Source organism: Ursus americanus, chromosome X, assembly GCF_024610735.1.
Source record: "Ursus americanus isolate L20-20 chromosome X, mUrsAme1.1.p, whole genome shotgun sequence".
NCBI lineage: Eukaryota > Metazoa > Chordata > Mammalia > Carnivora > Ursidae > Ursus > Ursus americanus.
Genome location: NC_142164.1, coordinates 1,623,584 through 1,649,299, shown reverse-complemented (window position 1 = coordinate 1,649,299; position 25,716 = coordinate 1,623,584). Strand labels below are relative to the sequence as shown.

The window sequence follows — 25,716 nt, the reverse complement described above, 5'->3', positions numbered from 1 at the left end:
TGCCCCCCAGGTCCCTCCCTGTCTCTGACTCCTCTCTACTTCAGCTCCCCTAGGCTGAGCTACTTAGGTGTCAGAGGGGGGGCACCTTCACCAGTGGGCTTCCTGGAGGAGGGGAACCCTGAGAGGGACCCTGGAGGGGAGCAGAGCTGGCCAGGCTCCAGGGAGGGGCAGCAGCACCCACAATTCCCCACCAAGGTCTCAGCCCAAGGCCCAGCCACTGCAGTGACCATGCCCAGCACCTCACCCTGGCCCTCATCCTCACCCTCGCTGCCTCTTAACCCCATCTATCAGCCCAGTGCTCCCAGTCCACCTGCTGCCCCCCGACCTGTTTCTTGCCTTCTGGCCTTGACTCCTAGTCACCCTTCTACTTGGGGTGTCCTCCTCCCCCTCCTCCCCTCCCTCAGCTTCTGTCTTCCTCTTCCTGTAGTGCTCATCCCACACCTCCCTCCCTCCTCCAGAGGCCTCCCTGGGCCCTGTCTGCAGCCTCTGTCCTTTCTGTGGGCCCCCGCGCCCCCAGAGTTTTCAGCAATGTCTCTTCATTGCACTGTATTGTCACCATGCATTTACAGGTGATTCCTCGGCCCCCAGAAATATCCTTCCCCTCTGAACCTCCCCACCGTCACAGAGGGACCAACCTATACCCCACTCCAGCTGGGAGGGGACCTCTCCCTCCTCCCTGGGACCCCCAGACTAGACCCCATTGCCTAGGAGCCAGCTGGCACCCTGTCTGCGTTCCTAGATCCCCAGCGACATGAGCTGTTGGGTGCTGGCTGCACAAAAGCCCCTCCCGCTCCAGGTCAGTCATTTCTGGATCCTGGGCCAGCAGTGGTGTGGCCCCAGAAAGAGCTCCTTGAACTGATGCCCCACCCACGATTCCCTGGGAGAGATAAGGCCGGAGGAGCTGGGTGCAGAGCCTGACCCTGAGCACGGCGCTGGACTCACTGCCAGAGCTGGTTACTTTGGCCTGGGAAGCCACTCACTGCCACAGTCCCCAACACCCAGCTGTGGGCTTTGTGGTGGCAGAGCACGTTCATGAATGGCCACCCCCCAAAGGGCCACCTGGGACCCAGTGCATTCCATGCCCCTGTTGCTCCCTCCAGTTCTAGGTGCCCAGCACCCAGGCGGGCACCCAAAGCTGGCAGGTTTCTAGTCTCACTCCTTCGTCCCTCCAAAGCACTCCTAGAGCTAACTGCTGGCTGTGCTGCAGAGAGCTGACGTCTAGGCCAGTAGGCACTAGGGACCACCGAGGTCAATTGCTCATGCTGCTTCAGGGGACAATGCACATCCCAGCTTGGGGGGGGCCTGCTCAAGGTGGCAGAGCTGGGACCGGACACCTGGCTGCTCTAATTCCCCATGGTGGTAGCCTTTTTGGAAACCTTCCACTGCTGACCACGTATGACCTACGGTTTGTCCAGGGCTGGCTTTGAGGATTCACTGGAGGGCTGAGGCCTCGGTCAGGAAGCCCAGAGCATGGTGCCCATTTGCCAAGAGGTGGTGACAGGGCATCAGAGGAGCCCTCCTCCCTCCATCCCCACTTTCCACTGTGCTCTCTGGCCTCGCTGTCTGTGCTCCCCTGTCCTGTGTGCGTGTGCCAGGACGGCGTGGATGTTCTCAAGTCTTCGTGCCTGTCATTCCTCTTCCATTGTAGGCAAGCAGCAGGATGGGGCAATGGAGAGTAGCCAGACCAAAGGTAATGCGTGCCCTGTGCTCAGGGTGGGGTGGCGGAGGGTGTGGCACAGGGTGGGGGGCCGCCCGCCTCAGTTGCAGGAGCAGCACCCAGAGAGCAGGTGAGTGGGGCCGGGGGGCCCATCTACAGACCCTGCCAGAAGTCCGCAGGGATCACCTGTGAGTGGGCTTCCTGGTCAGGAACCTGAGGCTCGGGCCTGTGGGTTTCCCAGTTCAGCTGGACCTTTGAGGCGGGGGGCCTGGGTGGCCATCTGACGCCTGCTCTCCTCTCAGCCTGAATGCCTGGTAGGTGCTGATACTCTGTGATGGGATGAGGGTTGTCAGTGGTCAGGCACAGGTGCTGGGGATCCAAAGGTGGGTAAAACATGGTCCTGGCTGTCAGGAAGGTCACAGTGCAGAGACACAGACCCAAGGGCAAGACTCAAGTGCATTGTGGGGCCCGGGGACCCAGAGACCAAGACAGGGTCAGACAAGGAAACCAGAGTTCAGAGGATAGCTAAGGTCGAGTCAGGGGGACAGCCTGATGGCTGTGGTCCCAGGCTGGGGCGGGGAGTGGCAATCGGTGGGGCACAACGCAAGGGTGCCCCAGCTGGGTGGGGGATTGAGTATCACTGAGGCTGTGGGCTCTGGCTTGAGGCCCCTGAGGGAAGAAGCTATCGGTGAGTGGTCTCAGGCAGCTGAGGGGAGAAGGCACGGTGGGAAGACAAGAAGCAATAAGGAGCAGCTGACACAGTGATGTGGCAGGAGGCATACAGAGGTGGTATCAGGAACACCAAGAACCCTATTGTGTGGGGACAGGAGCGGTAACAGAGAAGGGTGAGTGGTGGTGGGGACTCCACAGGCTTCGGAGTATGTGAGGTGACAGAAGGGGCAGCATGAAGGGAGCAGGACGCACTGGAGATCCATGAGGGGGCCACCTGTTCCAGACAGAAAGCAAAGAGGCAGCTAGAGGAGAGTAGTGAAGGCCCCACGAGGAGAGGGAGGTGCGAGGCTTGCCCAGGGGAAAGCACATGGCGAGCTACGGCCCTGATCGAAGTCAAGGCACTCGCTCAAGAGGCTGGTGGGAGAACACGCAGCCTAAGCAGGGAGCAGGGGAGAAGAGTGCAGGGGCTCCTAGGCCTCCTGAGGAAAACAGGGAGGTGTCTAGGACACCAGTGGGCCAGTGGGGCAGCTCAAGTTTCTGGAACATTCCCTGGGCCCCAGGCCTTTGCTGTCAGATATCAAGATCTGGGGCCTTATGGGACTGGCCACCCTGTCTGTGTCTGTCCTCCTTTCCCCTGAGAGGCCCTGAGAGAACCAAGTCTGCCCTGGCCAAGACGGCCCTGGAGCCTCCCACCGATGTCAGGAGGGCCTGGGCTGCTGAGGGGAGAGGAGGGAGAGGAGAACGCCCCTGGGCTATTTCACACTCAGAAATCAGAAACTCCCAAAGCTCTGTTTCCTCTCACAGAGCGTGACATGTCTTTCCCTGTGACAGCCCCTTGTAGCTGCCACCTGGGCCCTAACTTTGGCTGTGGGGTTCCTCTGTGTGCAGCTAAGAAGCAGGATGGGGCAGTTGCCATGGAAATGCAGCCCCTGAAGAGCGCGGAGGGTGGGGAGATGGAGGAACGGGAGAAGAAGAAAGCCAGTGTGCCCAAGAAGGAGAAGTCGGTCCTGCAGGGCAAGCTCACCAAACTGGCCGTGCAGATCGGGAAAGCAGGTGGGGCCACCACTGGGTACGGATGTTGGGCTCCCGGGTGTGAGGCCGGGCTGTGGAACGCAAGTGGGAGTGGGAAGGGACGTTCCAGGCCGTGCGGGCCAGGCAGCCAGGGGCCCCACCCGGGACCAGCAGTGGCCATCCGGGTCTGGTGCAGCCCGCAGTCAGAGAGCATGGGTTCCAAACCTCAGCCGGAGCTGGCACTGGGTGCAGCCGCCCTTACGTCTCCCTCGCTCTTGCTTTCTCCCTCCCTCACCCCGCTAACTCCCCATCCTGCCCCCACCCGCTTTGGCTCCTGTGGCCTGGCAGGACTGGTGATGTCTGCCATCACTGTCATCATCCTGGTCCTCTACTTTGTGATTGAGACCTTCGTCGTCGACGGCCGGGTGTGGCTGGCGGAGTGCACGCCCGTGTACGTGCAGTACTTCGTGAAGTTTTTCATCATTGGCGTCACTGTACTGGTTGTGGCCGTCCCGGAGGGCCTGCCTCTGGCTGTCACCATCTCCTTAGCTTACTCTGTCAAGGTAATAATAATAAACACAATAGGAATAAGAGTCCCTTGATACCAGGATACAGACCCAGAAATTGGACTTCGAAGCCATTAAGCAACTTGGTGTGACAAGGAATGGAGAAAATTTCAGATCAGTCAGGGGAAGGGGGTGGCTGAGCAGGGGAGCAGTGAGATGAGCTGGAAAGCAGGCAGGTGGTGGGACAGACCTGGCGTCTGCAGGATGAGGGTGGGAAGTTGAGGGTGCTGGTGTCACTTGCAGAAGTGGGTGCAGGGGGAAAATGGGTGATCAGAAGAGGGCTGAGGACACTGGGAGACTGTGGGTGGAAGATGGCAGAGCCTGGGGATGATCTGAGAGGGAGCAACAGGTAGGGGGGTTGTCGTGGGCAGCAGGGAGGCCCCAGGTGACCTCCAGGCAGAGCGGCTGCCCAGAGTTGACTGCTTAGCCTGTCTGATGAGAGTCCTTCCACCCAGCAGCCACTCCAAGCTGTGCCTTTGGGCACTGCTGTCAGCCCGTCAGCCCAGTGAGGGCATGTGCCAGCAGACTGAGGCCCCCTGGGCTGTTAGTGCTACGTGGAAAGCTGACAGGGCAGAGCAGAGTCACACAGGACATGCTGATGACCTCTTGCTCCCCTACCCCACGGGCCAAGCTCTCTAAGGACAGCTGGCTACCCAAGCCCCCGTCTGTGCCCTTTACAGAAAATGATGAGAGACAACAACCTGGTCCGCCACCTGGATGCCTGTGAGACCATGGGCAATGCCACCGCCATCTGCTCAGACAAGACGGGCACACTCACCACCAACCGTATGACCGTGGTCCAGTCCTACCTCGGGGACACCCACTACAAAGAGATTCCAGCCCCCAGCACCCTGACCCCCAAGATCCTCGACCTCCTGGTCCACGCCATCTCCATCAACAGTGCCTACACCACCAAAATACTAGTGAGCGGAGAGCGGGCAGCAGGCTGGGCCAAGCTGGGGCGGGATGGAGGAAGCGGGCCAGGCCAGAGACCGCAGCGGGGCTGTCACCAGGGCCTCTGTAGGCTCTTTTAAGAACCTTTGGCCAGAGCTACAGTGGTCTTTGCGATACCGGTCGGCTTCCGCCTCATGTCTGGACTCCTGCCCTGGCTGCTGGGCAGAACCTGCAGCTTCTGGAAATCCCTTCCAAGCCCAGGGCATGGTGGGGAGCCTGCCCATCTAGTCCCCATGGAGGCCGTCCTCAGCTCCCTACCACCACACCCTAGAGACAAGGTGGCCACAGCCAGGCGGGGGCCCCGGGGGTAGCAAGGAGAGTGGACTCGGGCCCCCTGTGCCATGCTGCTTCTCCTTGCCTCACAGCCTCCAGAGAAGGAAGGCGCTCTTCCACGCCAAGTGGGCAACAAGACAGAGTGTGCTCTGCTGGGCTTTGTCCTGGACCTGAAGCGGGACTTCCAGCCTGTGCGGGAGCAGATTCCAGAAGATAAGCTTTACAAAGTCTACACCTTCAACTCCGTCCGCAAGTCCATGAGCACGGTCATCCGCATGCCTGACGGCGGCTTCCGCCTCTTCAGCAAAGGCGCCTCAGAGATCTTGCTGAAAAAGTGAGCGGGCAACAAGGGCTAGCCTAGGGCCAGGCGCCCCGGGAGGCTGGCGGCTAGCCACACGATGCGGGGTTCCAAGGTCATTGTTGCGGTAAAGTAGACGTAACATCAAATTGGCCACTTTAATCATTTCAAAATGTACAGTGCGGTGGCACTGAGTATATTCCCAGAGTTGTGCACTGTCAGCACGCTTGCAGAATGTTCTCATCACCCCCCAAAGGAAACCCTCTCCCATTAAACAGCCACTCCCACCTCCCCTCCTCAGCCCCTGACAGCCACTCATGTCCTTTCTCCATGGATGTGCCTGTAGTGGACATTCGATGCAAATGGAATCATACAATGTATGGCTTTTACCGAGCATAACGTTGCCCAGGTCCATCCACATTGTCACGCAGATTGACGCTTCATTCCTTCCTGGGGCCAAAAATTATTCCATTGTATGGACAGACCACACTTTCGGTATCTGTTCATCCTTTGACAGACCTTTGGCTTGTTCCCACCGTTCGGCTCCTGTGAATCATGCTGCCATGAACATGGGTGTAGACGGTTTTGTTTGAATACGTGTTTTCAATGCTCTTGGGCATATGCCTACAAGTGGAGGTGCTGGGTCCTGTGGGAACATAGTTTCACTTTTTCAGGAGCCACCACACTTTCCCACAGGGGTGCACCGTTTTCTATTCACACCAGCAAGGCACGAGGGCTCCCGCTTCTCCTCATTCTCACCAACATGTGTTATTCTCTGTTTGTTATTACAATTACGATTATTGTTATTATTATTATTATTATAGCCAACCCAGTGGACGTGAATCCATCACGGTGGTTGTGTTTGCACTTTCCTGACGACTAGTGATGTTGGCACGTTTCCGTGCCCTCACTGGCCATTTGTGTGTCTTCTTTGGAGAAAAGGCTATTCAAGTCCTTCGCTCATCTTTGATTTGAGTTGTTGTTTTGTTGTCTTTGGTTTTCGTGGCTGAGCTGTATGCCGGATACCAGACCCTTAACACCCCTGATTTGTAAATATCTTCTCCCCACCCTGCAGGCTGTCTTTTCGCTCTCCTGATTGTTGGGTTTTTTTTTTCCCTTTTCGTCCTCTTGATTCATCCCTGGATGCACTAGTGTCTTCCAGTGCTGAAGTCCAGTTTATCTCTTTATTTCTTGTGTCGCTTGTGTGGGGTTTCTGTTAGAGGTGATGAGAATGTTCTAAAATTGACTGTGGTGACAGGTGCACACCTCCGTACATGTCAATTGGACAAATTGTGTGGTGTGTGAATTATATCCCAATAAAGCTGTTATAAAACCTGAATGGGGGAAGCATGCAGCTCTGCCTCCAAGCACCGCACCCCCAAGTCCCCATCACTTTCTATAGAGCCACCTTCTAAGGCATGAATGTCCTCCCCCAAAGCTCTGCCCAGGCACAGACTCCCCAGCTGCAAAGGCCACCTCCTCCTAGCCAGATTTGGAGGCCCCAGCCCTCTTTTTGTGCTTCCCTTCTCCTCTGGCTAAAAGCCCGATTTCTGTAGTTGGGCCCTGGCTCTGCTCTTTGCTGGCATGCGAACGCCAAGTTACTCCCCTGCCATGGCCTCAGTTTCCTCCTACACGGAGACAACACAAATACTTACCTCCTGGAAATGTTGTGAGACTTACATGAGTGAATCCACAAAAAGGCGCTCTCCTCGCCTACACAACTCTATGAGTTTCCAGCTCCTGGGTCTGCCATAAACCTGATGGCTTTAAACAGAGAAACCTGTTTTCCCACAGTTCTGGAGTCCAGAAGTCTGCAGTGAAGGTGTGGCCAGGTCCGTGTTCCCTTCAAAGCAGCCAGCAGTCATTGGAGTCCCTTGGCGTGTAGATGCCCGCATCCTCACATTGCCCAGTCCTCGTGTGTGTCTATGTCTCCATGTGTCCTCTTTTCCTTTTATAAGGACACCAGTCATTGGATTAAGGGCCCACTGGAAACTCATATGACCTCGTCTTAACTTCGCAACAACCCTATTTCCAAATAGTCATATTCTGAGGTTCTAGGAAGAACGTGCAGCGGCGGGATGGGGCGGGGGGCGGACATTGTTAGGCCCCGCAGAAGCAGAACGCCTCCCTCCCTGAGAAGCCTCCTTGCCATGCAGGATGGCGGGCTCAGACTGATGCCCGCTGAGACTCTCCAGCTCCCCTTGCCTCATTGGCACCAACTCGCGTTGCTCTGTCCCCGCCCCAGGTGCACCAACATCTTAAACAGCAATGGTGAGCTGCGTGGCTTTCGCCCTCGGGACCGGGACGACATGGTGAAGAAGATCATCGAGCCCATGGCTTGCGACGGCCTCCGCACCATATGTATTGCCTACCGGGACTTCTCGGCCACTCAGGAGCCTGACTGGGACAATGAGAACGAAGTCGTGGGCGACCTCACCTGCATAGCCGTCGTGGGCATTGAAGACCCCGTGCGGCCCGAGGTAGCCACCCACCTCTCCATGAGCGGCCCAGGTTGTTGGATGGGTGGAGGGGCTGCCCTTCTTCCCATCTGGCCTCCACAGCATGGCCCCTTTCTCCTGCCTTCCACACTACTTCCTGCTGGAGTCCAGAAAGCTTAGGAAAGGTGGGCAAGGGCAGGGCCTTGGGGTCCTCCAGATCACACCTCCCTGGCACACTCGATCCCCCTTGCCCTCCTGCCCTTGCACCCACCCAGGGCCTCCAGGTGAGAGACGGTGCCAGTAGAACCTCAACGGCTATGACCCCTGCAGGACTGATGGACTGGAGGGAGTGGCGAGGGAGAGGGAAGAGTCAGGCACCACTCCCAGGGCTCTGGTTCGGAGACGCAGGTGGATGGCCATGCCATCACTGGGCTGGGAGTCCAAGGGGACACAGGTTTGGGGGGCAGGGCACAGTCCTCGGTCGAGGGTTTGGTTGGGGCTGAGTAAGTTTCGGGACATCCCCATAGAGATGTCAAGTGGGTAGGTAGCTGTAAGAGTAGAGCACTCAAAGCAGAAGATCCTGGCAGGAGAGAAATTCCAGAAGCATCCTTATATGAGTGATGTCACAGAGTGAGTGCACAGCTAGGACAAATGGGGGAGGACCCTTCAAAGAGACTTGAAAGAAAGGTCCCGGCAGAGAGCCAGCTTGTGTAGATGACTTTACCAAGAGCTTTTCTGCAGAGGGAACAGAGAAACTGGGCAGAAGCTGAACAGGCTGTCGAGTGAAGGAACAAAGGGGAGGCTTGTTGGTCCATAAAGATGGCAGATCCCTGGAGTGGAGCGCCGGTGGCAGCTACAGGATACCAGGCCCCACAGGAACAGCTCGAGGCGCAGGGGGTGCAGGTTGCCAGAGGCAGGGAGGGAGCCAACAAGCCTCCCCTTTGGGATCCTCTGTGTCCTCTCGGGGCCTTTCCAGGGGCACCCATCTCATGATATAAAGCTTCAGGAGACAGGTCTTCATTCACACACTGGGTCAGGTACCAAAGACCGTTGATTCAAAAGTCAATGCTTGCTACATCCGGACAGCAGCCGTGGGCCATCTGTGACAGTGCAGCCCTGCGTTTTGAGGAGACTGGAAGCCTGCCTGGGAGGAAGCAGGTGGCAGCAGGGGTGGGGAGACTTCCAACAGAGGGACAGGTCTAGCTAAGGTGGACAGTGGGAAAAGCAGCCTACAAGAGCAGGGGGAGAGGATGCTGCCGTGGGTGACAGGGCCACTCCTGCGGACACAGGGTCTGGGCCTTTCCTTTCATCGGACTAGGAAGAAACTGAGGTACAGAGGAGGAGGCCTGTGTCCACACAGTGAAACTGAGTCTTAAAGCTGTGTTGCCCTTGCATAGACCTGCCAGCCTTCCCCTTCTGAATGGAGCTGCTCACTGCCACCCCCCCCCACACACCCCTGCATGACTGCAGGCCCCTGGCTGGTGTTCGGTGCTGCTCCTAGGCTGGTGGGTGTCAGAATGTCTCACAGACCCAGGAAGGCAGCATTCCTGTACTCCCAGGACCCTGACCACGGACGTTTCTACACCACCATAACCAGTCTGCCCCACCCTCCACGTCAGCTACTGGCCCCCTGTTGAGTAGTGAGAGTACCTTATCCTGTGAGCCTACAGCTCTAAATGTCTCCGGTTGGACACTGTTGTAAAAAGGGGGCAAGTGAGGGGTGCCCAGAGCTTGGCCGCAAGCCAGCTGATGACCAGGAGCCTGCCCTGAGTCAGGGCCCCAAAGGGACAGGCCCGCCATCAGCTTTGCCATCTGGCAGGGTAGCTGGGGACAGAGGTTCCTTTCTCACTCTTCCACAGCTAACTGACACAGCCACCTTGCCAGCCAGCCTGGTAACCAGGGCCACTCCTGGCTCAGCAGCTCTGGGTCTCCATTTCACAGTGGAAAATGAGGTTGATGGAGCTGGGTGATTTCTATGGTCACCTTTCCAGACACGACTCCAGTGGTGCCCCTCAACAGCATAAATGTTCCAGTGCCTTCTCCCAGCCTTATTCGTGGCGTTGGGGCCTGGATCTGAGTCGTCGCTGCTCCGGGGGCCCAGCACAATGAAGGAAACACCCAGGGGTGGGGAGAGGTGCTGAGAGAATGAAGGAAGCACCCTGCCCACTGCAGACCAGGCAGTAGAGCAAACAAGCCACTTTTCCCTACTGATACCCTTCATAGGGACCACAGTTGGGGGAGGGTACTGCAGATCCGGATGGAGGAAAGGGGACAGCCCAGACACAGATGTGTCTTGCCTCAATGGCCACACCCATCTCTCTTGTCTCTTCCAGGTCCCTGAAGCTATCCGCAAATGCCAACGTGCTGGCATTACTGTCCGCATGGTGACCGGGGACAACATCAACACAGCCCGGGCCATTGCGGCCAAGTGCGGCATCATCCAGCCTGGGGAGGACTTCCTGTGCCTGGAGGGGAAGGAGTTCAACCGGCGCATCCGCAATGAGAAAGGCGAGGTAGTCCCGGACTCCGCCGTCCTTCCACCTTAGTCCATGGTTCTGGCTGGTTCTCCCCCCACCTCTGCTCAGCAACCCCATCCAGGCTCTGCAGCATCTGTGTGCTTCCCCCCTCAGATAGAACAGGAGCGTCTGGACAAGGTGTGGCCCAAGCTGAGGGTCCTCGCCCGATCATCTCCCACCGACAAGCATACTCTGGTCAAAGGTAATGGAGCTTGCCCACTCCTGCCCACCACTGCCCCTGCCCCTCACCAGGGTGCCATGCCACTGGCTGGGTGTGGTCTGCCCCCAGAATCCCAAAGCCAAGCTCCAGGGCCTACCTAGGAAGTGGGGTCCCAGGCTGTAGATGTGCTGCTACTGGACATGGCCCCACCAAACTTCAGTCTCCCCCTCAGGAAAATGGGGGTAATGATGGCTGACATGCCAGGGTCCACTCCTCCACTTCTCTAACAACATGAGTGGAAGACGCCAGTAGAGGATGGCCTCTTGTTGTAACAGAGGGGGAAACTGAGGCCCAGGAGAGGGAGACATTTCTCCAAGTCACACGGTGCTGAGCCCCTGCTTTCCACCCAATCACCACCGTGTATCACCTCGCTGGGTGATGGGCCAGGGCAGGAGAAGGGGAGCGGGACTGCTGCTTAAGGCCCAGGGACTTGACCACAAAGGTGACCAAAGTGGAGAAGATTGGGGGCACTTCGCACAGTCGCAATCCCAAAGGGTTTTCCTGAGTCAACCAGTCCCCCACAGCCCCCAGACAGGAATCCAGGGCACAGACGCCCCCCTCTGCATTCCAGGGATCATTGACAGCAGCACTGGTGAGCAGCGGCAGGTGGTGGCAGTGACCGGGGACGGCACCAACGATGGGCCAGCCCTCAAAAAGGCAGACGTGGGCTTTGCCATGGTAAGCCACCCAGTGCCCACTTGGCTCACCACCCCACGTGGGGTCTTGTGTCTCAAGGACATCAGTTCTGTGCAAAAAGCTGGGAGCTGGTGTTAAAGCTTCTTTCCCTCACCTCCTGGCCTCTCAGGCCTCCACAGGCTCCGCTGGTCAGGGAACACGCATGTGATTTGTTTAAAGGCATTTGGTGGGGGGTGCTCGAGGTGACAGTGGGGCCTCAGCCGGTCCCGGTTCAGTCTAAGTGCACCGCAGCCCCAAGTGTGATTGCTGGAGTCCCCCAGTGAGATTTTCGTCTGTGTTTCTCTCCTGTTGCTTATATGGAGCTAGTTTTTTCTGTCAAACCCTGACCCTGCTGTCCAGGCGGCTGGCCCTGGCACCACGGCCTTCTACAGGGCCGTGCAGAAACCCTATCAGCTCCTTTCCCCACCTACCGCTAAGGATCCCTCGCGCTCTGCCACGTTCATGGTAGCCCACTGTGGACGGGCACCAGGGGCACAGGCCAGTCCTTCCCAGATCCCAGGACCCAGAAGGGGACCAAGCCACAGCCCACAGGCACTGTGAGCACCGAGCTGAGCTGCACAGGACCCAGCCTCAGGGCAGCAGACAGGGTGTGCGGCTTTGCATGGCTGTGGCTCTCCTTGCATCAGGGGCTTGGGCCCCAAGGATGGAGGAGGTCCTCCTCCAAGCACCCGCGTGTGGGCCGGGAAGACATGTCCTTGCTCCGCTGAAGGCATCCCCGCCCAGGACGCATGGAGCTCCTTGTATAGCAAGCTGCTCTAGCATGCTAACACGGGACAGAAGACTGACTGGTGGCCACGTGGTGGCAGCCGGGCCTTGTACATGAGGCCACATTGGTGGCCATGGTGGCGGCACCCTCTTTGTTTATGAGCAAAGACCCTTACCTTGCCATGAGACAACCTGCCACTTGGAGTAGGAAGTCGTGCTGGATGAAACAAGATCTGTTTCTAGCTGGTGGGGAGCCTTGTTTGGAAGGCAAGCCGTGCGGGAAGCCCCAGTGGGTTGAGTGATCAAGGGGGCTGGGGAAGGGGCCTGTGGACACTGTGCGTGTGCCCCCCCCCAGGGCATCGCAGGAACTGACGTGGCCAAGGAGGCCTCAGACATCATCCTGACCGATGACAACTTCACCAGCATTGTCAAGGCGGTCATGTGGGGCCGCAACGTCTACGACAGCATCTCCAAGTTCCTGCAGTTCCAGCTGACCGTCAATGTGGTGGCCGTGATCGTGGCCTTCACGGGTGCCTGCATTACTCAGGTGGGCACTGGGGACCGCTGTGCCAGAGGAGGACCCCGGGCTCTCCCTCCCACAAGCCATGGGGCCTGCAGGAGGCAGCTGGTTTCCCAGGCCCCTCCTGTCTCCTGCACCCGGAGCCCGGTGTGGAAAGTGAGCCTGGGAGACCTACTTCTACACCTGCCTACGGGCCAATGAGCGCCTGCTCGAGGGCTCGGCTGTGACAGCCGGGTCTTTTCTTTGTTGCCCATGTTTTTTAATAGAAATATAAGTCCTATACCAAAACCTTCAGCGGCAGGTCATACATTCAGTGTGTGAGACCACTGGCTCTGTCTCATTTCTGAACATTTTCATCGCCCCTAAGAAGACCCCATCCCCAGTAGCAGCCACTCCCCCTCACCCTCACCCAGTCCCTGGCACCCACAGATCTGCTCTCTGTGTTTATAGACGTGGCCATTCGGGAACATTTCATACAGATGGAATCAAATACCATGTGCCCTTTTGCGTCTCGCTCCTTTCACTCAGCATCGTGTTTTCAAGGCCCATCCATGTTATGGCATGGATCAGGACTCCGTTCCTTTTGATGGCAGAATAATGCGCCATTGTAAGGACAGAGCACCTTTCATTTGTCCCTTCCCCCATCAGTGGGCGTTTGGGTCACTTCCACCTTTTGTTGACTGTGGATAACGCTGCTGTGAATGTGCGTGTACAAGTGTTTGTGTGGACCTTTCACTTCTCTTCGGTATGGATCTAGGAGTGGAAGTGCTGCTCCGATGGGAACGCCATATTTAAACATTTGGAGGAGCCCCCTCCCCATTTTCAGTAGTCCAAATCTCCCCAGTAGTGAATGCCCAGAATCTGTCTCCCTTTGAAAGGCTTTTTTAATGGAGATAAAATTCACATCACATAAAGTGCACTATAATAGCCATTTGAAAGTGCATTGTTCTGTGACACTCAGTACATTCACAATGTTGTGCCCACTAAAGCTGGCACCCCCCCCTCCCTTCCCCCAGCTCCTGACAGCCACTCACCTGCTCTCTGTCTCTGCGGATCTGTCAGTCCTGGAATTTTCATAGCAATGGAATCACACAGTATGTGGCCCTTTGTGCCTACCTTCCGTGAGGCTGATTTCTAACCCATTCAGAGGCGAGGAGGAGAAGGAGGGTGCAGGGCAGTCCCCTTGGGTGTGGGAGGTCAGGAGGGCACCATCACAGTCGGGCAACACACGGGCTTGTGAGCCTCCTAGATCACCACTACCAGGTGAGAAGGGAGAGTGGCGACATTTTAAGAGCAGGAATCTGAAAGTGCAACAATGGGAATGGGGATGTCACGGTTTTCTGGGAAGGTCGGATTTGCTGCATGTCAAGCCAGCGACACTGCCCCCAAGCCGAGTTTCTTCCCGGGAGCAGTGGGCCAGGGGGCTTCCCGGCCCCACGTGAGGGTGACTGCCTCCTCTCCACAGGACTCTCCTCTCAAAGCCGTGCAGATGTTGTGGGTGAACTTGATCATGGACACGTTTGCCTCTCTGGCCCTGGCGACGGAGCCACCCACCGAGGCGCTGCTGCTGCGGAAACCGTACGGCCGGGACAAGCCCCTGATCTCACGCACCATGATGAAGAATATTCTGGGCCACGCGGCGTACCAGCTCACCATTATCTTCACACTGCTGTTCGTCGGTAGGTCCACCCTGGGGCACACGGCACAGCTGCTGGCCTCGCAGGATCAGACCCTGTCTGGTGCTGGAAGGGACAGAGGAACACCTAGGAACTCAGGTTCCTGTGAGGACCCGTCACCCGGCCCCTCCCTGCCGTCCCTCTCTGTGTATGTTCCAGCGAGGGGTCCCAGGCCCCCGAGCAGCTGAGATACCGTCCACTGCTCCACAGAGCAGACCGCACATCTCATCCTTCACCCAGACCCAGATCACAGCCATTCATCCACGCACCCCACGAACATTTCTCCAGGGGGACAATGACCGCTGGAAGCTGTGGAAAGAGGAGGGTCAGGAGAAAGAGAGGTGGAGGGAGGGGGAGGGAAGAGGAGGGTAGGAGAGAGAGTGGCAATAGGAGGTGAAGCAGAGGAAGGAAGACAGAGAAGACGAAGGAGAGGCCAGAGGAAAGGACGAAGAAGAGGGAGAAGAAGAGGAAAGAAAGGGAGGCGGAGGGAGAGCAGAAGGGGGAGGAAGGAAGGGGGAGAGAAGGAGGAAGAAGAAGGGGGATAGAGGAAGGGAGGGAAGACAGAGAGAGGAGGGGGGAGGAGGACTAAGACTCAGGAAGCAAGAAGAGGGTGAGGGCAGGAAGAGAAGGCAGTTGTGGAAAGAGTTGAGCGGGAGGCCCAAGGCCTCACCAATGGCAGCTATGCTGGCCTCGAGGCAGCTTCTGTATCTGGCAGTTTCCATCATTTGCACAGGGGCTGGGTTTGTCGGTTTGTCTGTTTGTGGCCCCTCTCCCTCATGCCTGGGCACTCTCGGTAAGTCACCAGTGCCGTCCTCCAGGACAGTGTTTGCTGAGGGACAGGAGTCACAGTGTTGGGGGGATGACAAATGTCAGGATCGAGGGTGGGGGGAGAGTTCATCAGAAGGCCCTTCTCTGCTTTCTCGGGAACAGAAGCTTCTCGTGCTCTGCCTGAGGGCCTCCACCTGGCTGCCCAGGCTTGGGGACAGGGCCAAGGAGGGCCAGCCCGCAGCCTCTGATTCCTCCCCAGCCCACCCCTAGCTCAACCTGGCATGCACAGTTTGTCTTGGCGTCTTCGTTCCTGCCCTGGGGTTTCTGCCCCAGAGCCGTGGGCCAGGCCTTGGCTCCGAGCCCACGTTATGGGGTGGGACTCATTACTTTCCCTCGGCCATCTCACCACAAGGTGGGGGTTGCATGTGCCCCCAGCACAGACCCCCCCTACACCCCTGGGGCGACACTGCCTGGGAGCCGTGTCCACTCAGGGCTCCACTCCCCTCACATGTCCCTTGGCTTGCAGGGGAGCTCTTCTTCGACATTGACAGTGGGAGGAACGCACCCCTGCATTCTCCACCCTCAGAGCACTACACCATCATCTTCAACACCTTCGTCATGATGCAGCTCTTCAATGAGATCAACGCCCGCAAGATCCATGGTGAGCGAAACGTCTTCCATGGCATCTTCAGCAACCCCATCTTCTGCAGCATCGTCCTGGGCACCTTTGCAATTCAGGTAGGAGGAGTGACCCCACTCTTACAACAGATGGGGGAGCAGGGGACTATGCCCCGCCCCTGCTAGTGACCTGCCTGCCTGCGTTCCCTGTGACCCCGTGTCCTCTGTCCCCATCTTCCAAACATTGTGGCCTTGCCCTGGCTTCACCTGCTGGGTTCCAGAGAGCTTTAGTGGGCCTTCCTCAGAACAAACATCCTCATAGTTCCCTCCAAGTCTGCCATTCCCATTTCCAGCACTTGATTCCTTGGTGGGAGGCCACCAGAACCCCAGAAGGTTCCTTTGGACATGGTTTCTATCCCCAGTGCTGACCGGTCAGGACTGTCTCTGGTTGTCTGGGCCCTGGCCCTGGGTAATTAAGCAGGGGCAGTCACGGGGGTGGTTGGAGCATGGGCTCTGGCTTGGTTGGTCTGTGTTGAAAAAGCTCACCCCAGGGAAGGAGGTTCTTCCGTAGGAAGGGGCAACAAGGCAGCGAGAGGCTCAGGCAAGGCTAGCGGGGCGTGTCCCTGGGGCAGCCAGCACACACACGCGGGGCCGGTGTTAAGGCATCAAGTTTACAGAAGCTGGAGCCCCTGTGACTCTCTGCCCGAGCGGCCTAGAGGGTGGTCCCTGAGGGTTGGAGGAGGGGCTTCAGTAGCCGTGCCTGGCTGGGGCCAGCCGCTGGACCTGCCTCCCTCCCACCGCACACCTGCAGATTGTCATCGTCCAGTTCGGCGGAAAGCCCTTCAGCTGCTCCCCCCTTTCCACGGAGCAGTGGCTCTGGTGCCTGTTCGTTGGTGTTGGGGAGCTGGTCTGGGGACAGGTGAGTGTCTGCCTTGTCACCTTTCCCAGCCCCACCCCTTACCCATCTCCTCTACAACAACACAGTGCTGGGCATGGTGTGGGGGGTTGGTGTGTTCGAGGTGGGCAGCACTGCACAGCGAGGCTCAGGCTTGGACCGTGTCACCGTTCTGTGTCAGCAGAGAAAAGGCAAAGGGCCATGGCTGCAATGTCACAAAGCCCCAGCAAAATCACCCACCACTCCCCTTTTCATGATAGGAGCCAAAAATCGTCCCCTAGAATGGGGTGGCTTGGAAAATCCCCATATACGTGAAACTAAAGAACACCCTGCTGAATCTACCAAGGGGCAGAGAAAGTGTCAAGGAAAATAAAGACATATTTTGAGATGATGGAAAGCGAAAGTTGAATACCTCAAGACCTTGGCAGTTACAGCCATGTGCAGAGGGAGGCTTGTGGCAGCCAAAGATTATGTCAGGAAGAAACAGCCCAAGTCATAGGTGCACAAGAGGCTTCTGAAAGCATTGCTCTGCAGTTCTAGAACATGGGTGTAGGAAGCCAAGTCCAGGATCCACTTTGCCCTGTGTCTCAGTCACCTCAGACACAGCAAAATACCACAGACTCGGGGGGGGGGGGGGTGCTTAAACAGCAGGTATTATTCTCACACGCCTCTGGAAGCTGGAAGTCCAAGATCAAGCCTATGCAGGGCCAGGTCCAGGAGAGACCAGGCATGAGCTTCCAGGTCCCCTGCCAGGGAGGCGTGCAGCAGTGCCGTTTCTCCCGCAGCCTTGTGTGACAGCCTGCCAGGGGCCCTGCCACCAGGGAAGCTTCCCTGAGTGGTGGTGTCCGGGGACTTCAGTGCGGGGTTGGTCCCGTTGGCCTGGAGCTCCCGCGGGGCTGACCTCAGAGACTGAGTCTCTGCACCCCTGCCACGCACCCGCCCCCGGACATGAAGCTGAGAGGTGTGGCCCAGCTCAGTCCCAGGGAGACTGACACCCTCTCATCGGGCAGGATGCACCAGGGGCCTAGAGGTCCCCTCTCAGGAGATGGGGGCCAAGGCCAGACCGCCCCTCGCCGGAAAACACTCCTTGCTCCCAACGGCCTCCACCCCCTGCTCCCCAGGGATGGCTCCCAGTCAGAGGAGAGAGGCTAGCAAAGATGGCCCAGGCATGCAGCCTCGGGGAAAAGAAAGGGACGTCCCATCCCTGGGTCTGCCGGCAGGGAAGAGGCATTGAGGAAACAATGGTACATAGACACCAGTCTGAGCCTGTGTCAGAGGGAGGTGGGAGGTTTGGGTCCCTTGCCGACCCCAGAAGAGCTCCCACCCTGAAAGGACCAGCCCTGCTCTGACAGCCACCTGTCTCTGGTGTCCCTCACGTCTGGGCCCCCAGGTCATCGCCACCATCCCCACCAGCCAGCTCAAGTGTCTGAAGGAAGCAGGGCATGGGCCCGGGAAGGATGAGATGACGGATGAGGAGCTGGCCGAGGGGGAGGAAGAGATTGACCACGCAGAGCGGGAGCTCCGCAGAGGCCAGATCCTCTGGTTCCGGGGCCTCAATCGGATTCAGACGCAGGTAAGCCACCGTGCCACTTGGCTACTCTGACTGTCCCACCTTGACAGGGTGGCAAGCAAGCGAGAGGCAGACAGTGGGTGAGATGAGCCCCCTAACAACAGGGAAACCCTTGGGTCTTGCTGCCACAGTGACAAGGGCCATCCCCAGATGCTCCTGCTGGCCGCTGTGGTGCCATGATGGCCTGTCTCTGCCACATCCCTCAGAGCCCAGCCCCCCCCCCCATGCTAAAGGTGTGTGCTGTGACCAGTAGTTGTCTCTTGGGGGAGCACAGACCACCCACTGTCTGGGTAGCTGCTGGGCCTTGCCTTATTTGCCCGAAACAGCCCGGTTACAGGGAGGTGACATTCTTGGGATGAGATAGATGCCCATTACAAATAGCCTTTGGAGAGCTCACTGTTCATGGGTTATATTGTGAATTCTCTGGAAGCGGACTCCGGCCACAGAGTTGGGCCTTTCTGTGCATCTCAATGGCCACATATCAGAACTGGCGGAGCTCAGGGCCTCCATGAAGTCAGATAGTCACAATGACCACTCAGCTGTGGGCACCTTCCAAGGCTTCATGAGACTGGCCTTCCAGAGAAAACCCTGTTCTTTGCCTGCAGCCGTTCCCAGCTAGCCTTCTTGCCGGAATGTTCTGTACTTGCTGTCTCTCCACATCCTTTCCTTACACTCACTTTTGATCCCACCACAGCCTGGCCTCTGCCCTCAACATCTGAGAGGCAGGTGTCACCAAGGCCTGTAAGGCTTACTCTTAGCTCCCGGACTCAGGCTGTCCGTCCATCCTTCTCCCCAGCACCCTTCCATAAGCGCAATCACCCCTGCTCTCTGTGGTGGCTTGCTGTCCCCTCCATCCTGCCGTCTGCTCCTCAGCCGCACTTGCCTGGCACCCCCACTTTTCTGCTGAGACCTTGGTCCCCTCTGCCGTGACCATCACATGCTGAAAATCCCACAGACCTGGGGGCACTGTACGGGGAAGGAAGCAAGAGCAAGCAAGAGCTGAGCCCCAGCCCTCGGCCTCTCTCAGCGGCAGCCGCCCTTCCTTCGGCATCTCCTGTAGCCTCTCCTTTGGTCCTGTGGACACTTCTTGGCCAATTCCCCACTGCCTGCTCCTTCCCTTGCAGCCTTCCGATGGCGACCCAGTGCCCCTCACTTCCCATCTCTTCCTCTGCCCGACCGGAAACCCCAGAGTGCCACGCCTGAACCAAGATGCCCACAGTGGGCTTGGCCCAGACCACAGTCCCTGAGCCCACGTGCTTCCAGCCCCTCAGCTCCTGACCGACGGCTCTGTCACCTCCACTGAGCCAGCCAGAGCCCCAAACGCTCTTCCTGTCTCCCCACACAGCTGGTACATTAGCATGGCCCATTGGCTCAGCTCTGCCCCCTCGATTGCATGTCCCCAGTCCAGCCACCCCTGCCCCCCATCCTCCCGGCCTAGCCACCAGTGTCTCTGCCTGGATCAAGTCTCCCCGCTGCCTCCCTAGCCCCCAGTGACACCTGTCACTCTCTGTCACTCCTGTGTTTCCCACAGCCCCACCTCTGGTCGTTCTCCATGCTCTGTCCAGGACCCCCAGCCCCCATGCCCCTGACCCAGCTCCGATTGCTCTTCCTCCTGGGAGTCCCACCAGTGGGAAGAACACTCCCATGTACTTAGCCCCGTCCTTCTGCAGATTCCTACTGAGGGCGCCTGGGCCTGGGGCACGACCTGAGACCACACCTCTCCCCAGTATTGGCCTCCAGTCTGTCACACGGCACTACAGGCTCATCCCAAAGCGCCCTCAGCAGCCGGTGCCTCCCCTGCCCGGGGTCTGACGCTCCAGCATACACCGCTTGCCGGCTATCGCCATACGATCCCCAGAAGTCTCACAGGGCTCAGGCTCTGGGCTCCCCACTTCTTTCCTCCCCAAGCCTCAGCTTCAACCACAAGGTCTCAGCCTCCCTCCTGCTGCCCCACCCTTTGTTCAGCTAGCCCCTCCAACAACCCCATCCACACCATGGCCCGTGTAGCCTCTCTTCCTGTCTTAAGGGTCAAGACCAGAGCCCTGACTGTGGCCTTCAAAACCCTGCCTCTTAGCGTCATCCTGCACATCCAGTGGCCCTATAACCCTGCTGCTTTTCCAGACATGCATTCACTCTGCCACCATGCTGGCCACTATCCGGGGCCCCAGGACTCCCCAGCTCCCACTGTGCCCCTTGGGGAGCCTCCTTCTCCCACAGCAGCCTATCCTTCTCAGAGCCCACTCCCTCCCGCCCCTGTAGGTCCTGCACAGCTGTCCGGGCTCTCAGCCCAGGGCACTAGAATCAGAGAGGAGCAGAACACCCCAGGGAACTTTCCAAAGCTGCAGAGTCCTGGGCTGCTCCCAGGGCTTGGGATATTGTAGCACTGGGTGAGGTGGTCCCCAATAAATCCATGTTTAAGGAGCTCCCCAGGGATGCAAGGGGCTTCTCCAGTGGAGAAGCAGGAGGCCAGGTTTCTGGCTCATTCATTTTCACGTCCTGAGCACCTAGGCCAGCATGGCCAGGGAAGAATGTCTTAGGTCTGAATGGAACACTGAGCGCCCAGGGGAGGAGCAGAAATAACTTTGTAGCCAGATGTCCAGGTCTCCCCTCACTGCCTCACACCCAGTTCAGCTGCAGAGCCCAGAGCCAGCCTGAGATGGCGGCAGGGGGGTGGGGGGAGGGGGGCGGCGGCAGGAGCGGCAGGACCTTCTTCTTCTAGTGAGCCCAAGGTGGTGGTCGCTTTTCTAGCAGCTGACCTGCCCACTTTTCTAGCAGCTGACCACAGCCCTGCCTAATGTGAGGCATCTGGGGGCAGGTCGGTGGTGCCCAGCCAGCTGTATGTCCGTGTCTTCTGTGTGGCTAGGGGCTCTTGGGCCTGCCCTGCTGCCTGGCTAGTAGAGTGGGTCTCCTCAGTCAGAGTCTTGGAGTTCCAGGCCATTCTGATTATCACCGCCCACATAAACACTGGCCGGTCAGGTCCCTACTCTGTACATGATGAAATGGGCCCCAGAGAGAAGGGGTCTTGCCCCAGGTCACCCAGTGAGAGTCTCCATCCCCTGATCCGCCAGCATATGCCTTGTCCTCTCCATAGAGCCACGCTTCCCTCCACAGGACCGTCACATCCAATTCAGGCTCCTCAAGAATACCGAACCAATTGGCTACTTCAGCTAATTTGAGAGCATCTGTTCTTTTTGATTCAAAATACCTGCTTGCAAAACAGAAATAAAGTCCCCCCCACCTTATATGTATACCCCCAAGCCAAGGGAAACACGCTTTAGGCAGCTGACCCTAGATTTCTGGATTTTGCGAACACCAAAGTTGCTCCCCAGCTTTTTACGTTGCTAAGTGAAGGCATTTTGTAACCTGCTACCTGCTCTCACCATCATTCCATACTAACATCAACGCACCAAAGAGTTAGGGGGCATCAGTCCGGAATAAAAAAGAGTCCTTAAAACTGAGAACATGGAGCTTTTCGAAGCAGTCGTGATGCGGTCTACTTCACATTCCATTATGAACCAATGAGAAGCTTCAGCAGCAACTGGGCTTTTGGGGGATGGGGGGCAATTTTGAGGTATTTTGACTGATACCATCATCCCATCAGGACACCATGAGGAGAGGTCAAATCAGAGGCAAGAAAAGCATCTTTTCCTTCCCTTGTTGCCTTTGCTGCTGTAAGAGTGCTCCTCAAGACAGACCTTAGAAACCTCTCGGCAATATAGGGAGGAGAGGCCCCCCATAGAGGAGGCGGCATACAGCATGGGTCATCTTCCTTCAGTGCGTTGGGGCACAGTAGACACTGTGCCAGCCCCCTATGGCCGCACAGTGTGCCTTACACGTGGGTCTCAGTCCTGGCAGTGAGGTCCCCTTGCTGAAGAGCGGCTTGTGTTGATGGAAGGGAGCTCGGCAAAAGTCTTTTCCACCGCGCGTCTGGGAGTTGAAATGAGGCACATCTTCATTTTGGCTGGGGTGAGGGGAGTCCGAGCATTCGAGCTGCCTTCTTCCAAGAAGTCTGGCCCCGTGTCAGACACCCTGCTCTGGGCCAGTGTGCATCAGGCTCCAGAATTGCATATCTGCTTGCTGCTCATGTCATCCAGTGAACCGTATGGCACTTTCCAGAAATCAGACCCACCTTCTCAAGCCAAAAGACTCCACTTCACCCCACCCCTGGAAGGCATTCCCAAAGAGGCAGCCAAAAGTGTGCCATGCTGAGCCAGCCTCCCCGGAATCCAGGCACACAGTCTCCGAGGGGGAAACATTCACTGTGGCCACTCAGCCACAAGTCTGATTTCACCCCCCAGACCTCGAGGCCAGTGAAAAATGGGGTCAGGAAGTCAGAAGACACCGGGACTCCTAGCGAGTTCGCCACATGGTACTCATTTCCCATAGCCCCACTTCCCTTCTGACACCTGGGAAGTTTCAAGGGTGGGGGACAAAGCAAAAGCCATCTTTGCTCCCACGACCCTCCGATCTCTCTGCTCTCCCTCCTGCCACTCCTGTGGCTCCATAGAAAGGAGCCCGATAAGACAAAGCAGGTGCTTTTGCAAAATCTTCCCTCTCTCTTTTTAAGTCCATTCTTTCACTGAGGCTGCCCACAGGGGTGCCCCCTCAATCACTTGGACGAGCCGCAGAACGAGAGCAATGGCTACCCCTCCCCACAAGGCAGGACAGGCCAGCGTAGTGAGAAGCGATAGATGTCTGTTGCTTAGAGCGATGTAAAGCAGGGACAGGCTGGGGAAGGGCGCCTGTACCCACACTCTTGAGGAGCACAGCCGCAGGGAGTCTCGTCCTAATGGGAGCATGTCCGATCCCTCCAGTCTGTTGGGGCAGGAAAAAGGGTAGAGAACTACTGACGTAGGATAACGAAGTATTGCCAGGCACAGGTATTTGTTGACAAGTGGCTTGCAGTGAGCATATGGTGAATGCAAATGGCTCTTTCTACAATGGTTGCAGTGTGCCCCCGACGGTTCACCACCGCCCCAGCCCTCCTGGTCTTCTGAGTACTAATCATTCGCTCAGCAAACCCTCCCTCTCTTGGTGGTGACACAGACGCCGCCCTCAGCCGTGACCACGGCCCCATCAGAACACTGTCAGCTCCCGGGGAGCGGGGCGACCTAGATGAGGCTTTGCTGTCACAATATGTCCCCAGCGTGGCCCCTGTCCTCACCCAGCCCCACCCCCGTGCGGTAGCCGGGACAACAGTGCAAGCCAAACTTTATCTCATTTTCTCTCCCACAGATGGAGGTAGTGAGTACCTTCAAGAGAAGCGGTTCATTTCAGGGTGCTGTGCGCCGGCGGTCTTCGGTCCTCAGCCAGCTCCATGACGTAACCAATCTTTCTACCCCTACTCACGTAATTCTCTCTGCTGCCAATCCCACCAGTGCCGCTGGGAGTGAGTCTTGAGTCCCCTTTTCTCTCATAAATGGCATCTCTGGGGGAGAGAAAGCCTCCCCGACTCTTCCTTCTCTTTTTTCCAGTCTTGCACCCTCTGCTCACCGTGGCTTTTCCGTCCTTCCTTTACTGCCCTGTCCGGTCCTTCCCGCCCAGACGGTGTGTCTCTCCAAAGCCATACTCTCTTGCGAAATGTACTGAATCCATGGCACTGCTGGACCTTCTGTTCTTTTCTTCGTTTGGTTTTTTGGTTTTCATTTAGTGCTCCTTCTGTCATTGGTTTTCTTTCCTTGAACTTGGCTGCATTTGCCGATGGTTCTTCATGAACTTGGGCCGCTCCTGGTGGTGTCTGGTGTCAGGGAGGGCCTTGGTCGGTATTCTGTGGGGCAGCCAAAGGGAGGCATGCAGGCTCAGGGCTGCCTTCCAGGCCTGGAAGGGGAGGCAAGTGCCTTTCTGGCATTAGTTGCAGCAGAATAATCCAACCCACCTACTTGGGACTAAAGTGGCAGCTTCCAGAACTCCCCTTGAGGTGGTCTCCAAAGGCAGTAGACCAGATGTGGGCTTCGGAGGCCACGGTCACAAGTTCCCAGGTGGGCTCGGTGGTGGCCAGCTGCTTCTGCTCAGGGGCTACCTACCCCATAGGCCTTGGCCCTGAGCCCACGGTGTTAGAGGTGTCTGAGATGTTCCTCAAACTGGAGTCCTCCTTACACCCTGAGCCTGAACTCTGCCACATTTCCATTTGTTCCCAAAGCACCTTTGCTCTTTTCTGAACAGGCCTCAGGATTGGAAGGTCTTAGCCTGATCCAGTCCACATTCTCTCTCCTCCTTCCTCTGAGAAGCTGGGAAAAATAGATTCCCTTCTGTATGTTCTAATGAGAACTTCCCACTATGTTGGTCACGTTCTAAAGAGAACCCAAGGGCTGTCCTAAAAGAGATAGAAACTTCCATGATGCTCACATCTTTTTACAAAGACAAAAGGAAAGTTACTAGACCCCTGAACCCACCACCCCATGGTTTCCCTCACGAGCGAGAATGCAGGGAACGGTGTGGGCCCTGCTCCCTCCCAGGGCCTCCTGCTTCTTGTAACAAACTGGAGATTTCAAAGACCAAACAGTAAACCTTCAAGTATGAGCCCAGAGCCCCTGCTGGGATGGTTCGATGCTACCTCTTTCCTTTCCTTCCAGTGAGACCCGGCAGCTCTCACCTCCGTGAACACATCACTTCCCCACAGATGGGAGCCATTAACTATGCCTTTTTCCCTCACCAGACTCTGGGATTTTCTTTTTGCTTGATTTCTTCTCTTTCCCTTTTTTCTTTTGTCTTGTCTTCCCCCGCCCCCCTTTTTTTTCTTCTTCCTCTTTTTCTTTCTTTTTCTTTTTCTTTTTTTAGGAACTGGTGAGAGGTCCCCATGGGGGGCATCCCTCCTCTTGCTTACTCTGCCCTTTAAGGAAGGGATGTGGGCCGCACCAGTCCCCGCTGGACCACCTTGTCCCCTTCGGAAACAACACGTACATGCGTGTGCGTGCACACACACACCCTTCCCCAAACCACAGGCCGTACACACCTCCAGCTCCCTCGTACACTCACTGGGCCTCCCCACCTGGGCCACAAATATTGACCATCAACCATCACAGATAGGCTGGAAAGCTCTGGCCCTGTCCCAGAGGGGTCTTGCTACCCCTCCACCCAGAGAGGTCTGCAGGAGGCTCAGCTACAGTCAGTTGAGAACAGAAATGGTACGCGACCTCCCAGGAGTGCCTCAGCTAGGGCCAGACTGACACAGCACCTTCCTTCTTGGAAGCGAAAGGACAGAGGGGGCGTGGGTCTGCTCAAGGGGCACATAATGACCTGCCCCTGTACCTCCCTCTCCCTTGACTTTTTCTACATGTTTCTTCGGCATCTCTCTCTGCACTTCCTGTCTGTCTGTCTGTCCATCTGTCTGTTGACTTGCGCGGGGGAGGCAGCTGACAGAGCCCCCACTCCTCATGCCTCTCAGGCCTTCTCCACTCCAGGGCTGGCCCGGGTCTCCTCTCGGGGAACCTGGCAAGGCCTGCTGTCTCTTGGCTCCCTCTGGATTCCTTGAACTTCCTCCGTGGCAGTAGCCTCTTTCTCTCCTCTCTTCCTAGCACCTTCCTTCTTCTGCAGCCATCTGTCACCCCCGCTTCCCACTTTTGGGAGCCCAGCAATGCCTGGTAAGAACAGTTTGAGAGACACCGCCCCCTCACGGGCCACGAGCTACACCAGGGGGATAGAACTAGTGCCTGACCAAAAACAA

At 57.3% G+C, this 25,716-nt stretch overlaps 1 protein-coding gene across 1 annotated transcript in view; it reads left to right on the top strand.

The window, feature by feature from the left end:
- ATP2B3 (ATPase plasma membrane Ca2+ transporting 3) overlaps nucleotides 1-25,716 on the top strand; it is a 63,698-nt gene that overhangs the window by 26,372 nt on the left and 11,610 nt on the right. The window contains exons 7-21 of the mRNA XM_045802408.2: nucleotides 1,649-1,690; nucleotides 3,218-3,382; nucleotides 3,689-3,903; nucleotides 4,587-4,829; nucleotides 5,226-5,467; nucleotides 7,677-7,911; nucleotides 10,203-10,382; nucleotides 10,500-10,587; nucleotides 11,177-11,283; nucleotides 12,362-12,553; nucleotides 13,992-14,205; nucleotides 15,497-15,708; nucleotides 16,400-16,507; nucleotides 17,874-18,056; nucleotides 23,289-23,402. Coding sequence (XP_045658364.2) covers nucleotides 1,649-1,690; nucleotides 3,218-3,382; nucleotides 3,689-3,903; nucleotides 4,587-4,829; nucleotides 5,226-5,467; nucleotides 7,677-7,911; nucleotides 10,203-10,382; nucleotides 10,500-10,587; nucleotides 11,177-11,283; nucleotides 12,362-12,553; nucleotides 13,992-14,205; nucleotides 15,497-15,708; nucleotides 16,400-16,507; nucleotides 17,874-18,056; nucleotides 23,289-23,402 — 2,540 coding nt within the window. The remainder of the gene's footprint in view (nucleotides 1-1,648; nucleotides 1,691-3,217; nucleotides 3,383-3,688; nucleotides 3,904-4,586; nucleotides 4,830-5,225; nucleotides 5,468-7,676; nucleotides 7,912-10,202; nucleotides 10,383-10,499; nucleotides 10,588-11,176; nucleotides 11,284-12,361; nucleotides 12,554-13,991; nucleotides 14,206-15,496; nucleotides 15,709-16,399; nucleotides 16,508-17,873; nucleotides 18,057-23,288; nucleotides 23,403-25,716) is intronic.